Source organism: Chiloscyllium plagiosum, chromosome 4 (genome assembly GCF_004010195.1).
Source record: "Chiloscyllium plagiosum isolate BGI_BamShark_2017 chromosome 4, ASM401019v2, whole genome shotgun sequence".
NCBI classification, from domain to species: Eukaryota; Metazoa; Chordata; class Chondrichthyes; order Orectolobiformes; family Hemiscylliidae; genus Chiloscyllium; species Chiloscyllium plagiosum.
Window position 1 is genome coordinate 73,005,813 of NC_057713.1, and position 3,493 is coordinate 73,009,305.

General features: G+C 42.6%; 1 protein-coding gene across 10 annotated transcripts in view; it reads right to left on the bottom strand.

Moving 5' to 3' along the window:
- Positions 1–3,493, bottom strand: part of rims2a (regulating synaptic membrane exocytosis 2a) — a 973,874-nt gene that overhangs the window by 462,114 nt on the left and 508,267 nt on the right. For all 10 annotated transcript variants that reach the window (XM_043688425.1, XM_043688424.1, XM_043688426.1 and 7 more), the window contains one exon: positions 1,651–1,697. In XM_043688425.1, the coding sequence (XP_043544360.1) occupies positions 1,651–1,697 (47 nt within the window). The remainder of the gene's footprint in view (positions 1–1,650; positions 1,698–3,493) is intronic.

The following is a 3,493-nucleotide window of genomic DNA, read 5'->3' on the forward strand; positions in this document are numbered from 1 at the left end:
CAAGGAGCATGATAAAAGCTGGGCATTCCCATTCCATCACATCCCACCTGCCCCACCATTAGCACCATGCATGGATTCGATATTCATCTGATCTGGTACCCCAGGATAGTCAATACTAGAGCGGAAGAACACTATTCCCTGTTTTTAGGAATAGACTTTGGTGAAGAAGGGATTTCTTGACTGAAAAGCCATCGACCTGAAACAGAATCTTGTGCTCTCACCAGAGGCAGATTTGGTAGGTCATTTAACCAGGTGGAATGGAGGCATGGGCAGACTCTGACCTCTTCTGTACTCGATCCCAATTCAGTCTGTGAAAGGCTCAAGAGTTCCTTTTGTGTCCCACTGCTCAACAGATGAGTTGTGCCTACCCTCAGGGCCTCACACACTGCCACTGGGTGTTAAGCTGATAGCAAACTGGGGCTTCACTATTCAAGGAGCAAACCCATAGGTGATTCCTTGTGGACTCTGAGGGTTGGGAAATCCCTTGATCAAAGGCACTCTGCTTGAATGAGAGGTCCAGCATCAGGGTGCATGGCCCACTGAGTGCCAGCCTACTGCCCTCAATACCGATTCCCTTCTCCCACAATTCTGAACACTACTCCCCCCCCCCCCCCGCGCCCCACCCCCCCCCCCCCCCCGCATCCCGCCTCCCCCAACCTTACTACTTTAAATCCTCCCGAGCAGCTCTCGCCAAATTTCCCTGCCAGTATATTAGTCCTCTTCCAATTTAGGTGCAATTCGTTCTTCTTACACAGGTCACTTCTACCCCAAAAGAGATTCCAATAATCTAAAAATGTGAATCCTTCTCCCATACACCAGCTCCTCAGCCACGCATTCATCTGCTCTATCCTCCGATTCCTGCCCTCATTAGCTCGTAGCACTGGGAGTAATCCAGATATTACTACTCTCGAGCACCTTATTTTTTAAATTTCTGCCCAACTCTCTGTAATCTTCCTTCAGAATCTCAACCTTTTCCCTTCCTATAACTTGGTACAGGATCAAGAGACACCTCAGATCATGTCAGGAGCTATTAGAAGGTCCTAATGTATACTAAGCTACATACTTGCACTTGGAGAAGTCTTAATGTTTGTTTCAAGCTAAAATAATGGACATTTCTTGGTCGTACTCTCCACCATTTCACAAGTGGGGCTCTTTGGCCATTGTTTGACACACGCTTGCTGATCACTAGGAGGCTGTGCAATGCCTCAGAAATGTATCGCATTTCACACAATGCAACTTCTACAGTTTGATTAGAAAGTACTGGCTTATAATTGCCTGTTTATTCATTATCTGTACTGCCTACGAGCATTCGCGTAACCATCTCAATGGTGAAAAAGATTTTAATCAAATCCAAACATCTCTATCATGGATGGAGATACTGACAGTAAAGATAATAAAATAATTACAGGATATCTCTTGAAATATCTTGAAACTGGTCATCACAGCAGAGAAAGCTGAAATTACTTTCACTTCATGCCTATAATGAATATTGACCTCTCTCTTTTGGGACTGAAGGCAAAGTAGAATTTTGCAGTCATGTGCAATCTTGTATCATTATCAACTTGGACCTTTTACATTCAGTGGTGATTTTATTAGTTTGCTAAAAGAAGCAAATTCTACTTGAAGTGAAGAGAAAGAAATCATGCTTACTTGACTCCAGCTGTCCATGTGTGCTGTCTGGTATCCGTGGAATATCCCTTCAGAAAAGACAAACAAAAAGAAGTAAACATTTAATAGCTATATGAGTGCTACTCTGCTTGAGCAAAGAGATGCCACACTGTACAGCAGAATCTTATAACTAGTTCATACTTCAATGAAATCATTCTCCTGTGAATACATTGTAAAAATTGGCAAAAGATGCAACATACACATTTGTTTTGAAATTGAGGCAACATGTATTAATATATGACTTGCATTTAATAATTAATAAGTGAGTATTTTTTATGAATGCGAACCACAGTACCATCCGTTAAATCGTAGAAAAGTTACAGCACAGGTAGAGGCCATTCAGCAAACTATGTCTGCACCAGCCATAAGGTGCCCATGCTAATCTCACCGTCCAGCGCCTGGTCCTTGTAGGTTTACAGCGCTGGAGCAGATCCCTGGGAATTCAGTTGTGCACTCACCACGACCTTCATCTATTAAAATCAATGCATGGAAAATTGTGGATAGTGTGCCAAAATAATCCTGTGTGCATTCTCAATCGGTGACATTGCAAACTTGTTTGCAAAATTTCCTCATTAACAGACTTGTATTCTTCACATATAGTTTTCTCACACTAACAATTTTGAAACACTGCGTCTGAAAGCAATTTCAGTGAGAATTCGGTGAACAACATGGTGATACGTGCGTCAAAACTCTCCTTTGTGTGGAGATTTCCTTGAATGCTTCCAAATTGATTGCTGCAAGTAATACTTGAAGTTGGAGATGGTCTAAGAATAGGGTAACTTCTCAGATTTAGTGTGGATGTGCTCTCATGAGAATAACAATATATGAAAAAATTTAACTTTGTATAAATTACAAATAAGCACTCACTTTAAGGACTGTAAGATCAAAATCTTTGCCTTTTCTGCCCTTATTGTAGCATGGAAATAATAGTAGATTGAATATCTGGTATTTTGCTGTGTCTTTTTAACTCAGTCCTGATATTAACATCTGTTTCCAGGTTTTCCCTTCAGAGATTGCTAGATTGATGATGTCTTGCATCTATCAGAGAATGTCTGGGGACCACAGTGGAGATCCAAATGAATCCATTGAAGAGGACAGAGCAAGAATGAGGATGGATGCATAATACTGGAAGCGCACTCAAGTTCTCCAGTGCTTCCCTTTTGATCATGCAACTAGCTGCGAGTACACAAATAAAACTTACTTCAGCAGATGAGAGGAGGCCAGCTTCTTAAATAACACAAACATGGATGAAGTGGATGCCATTCCACATCTTCAACATTTTCTTATACAGCACATCTCAGGTCAACATTCCTCACAGTCCACATGTTCCTCTCTCTCAATGTATCTTCATCTCTCTGTCTGAGTAGCTACTGAACCTAATACCACCTCAAATCCATTATTCACAATCACAAATATTTTCAATCCACTTTGCTTACACAATCCATTGCACAGAACTTCAATGTGAGTGAGAGATCTGGGAACTGCCCTCCAATAGTACGAACATTGAATGCTGAGGATGAGCTTAAAAATGTGTTGCTGGAAAAGCGCAGCATGTCAGGCAGCATCAAAGGAGAAGGAGAATCGACATTTCGGGCATAAGCCCTTCTTCAGGAATGAGGAGGGTGTACCAAGCAGGCTAAGATAAAAGGTAGGGAGGAAGGACTTGGGGGAGGGGTGTTGGGAATGCAATAGGTGGAAGGAGGTTAAGGTGAGGGTGATAGGCGGGAGAGGGGGTGAGGGCGGAGAGGTCGGGAAGAAGATTGCAGTTCAAGAAGGCGGTGCTGAGTCTGAGGGTTGGGACTGAGAAAAGGTGAGGGGAGGGGAA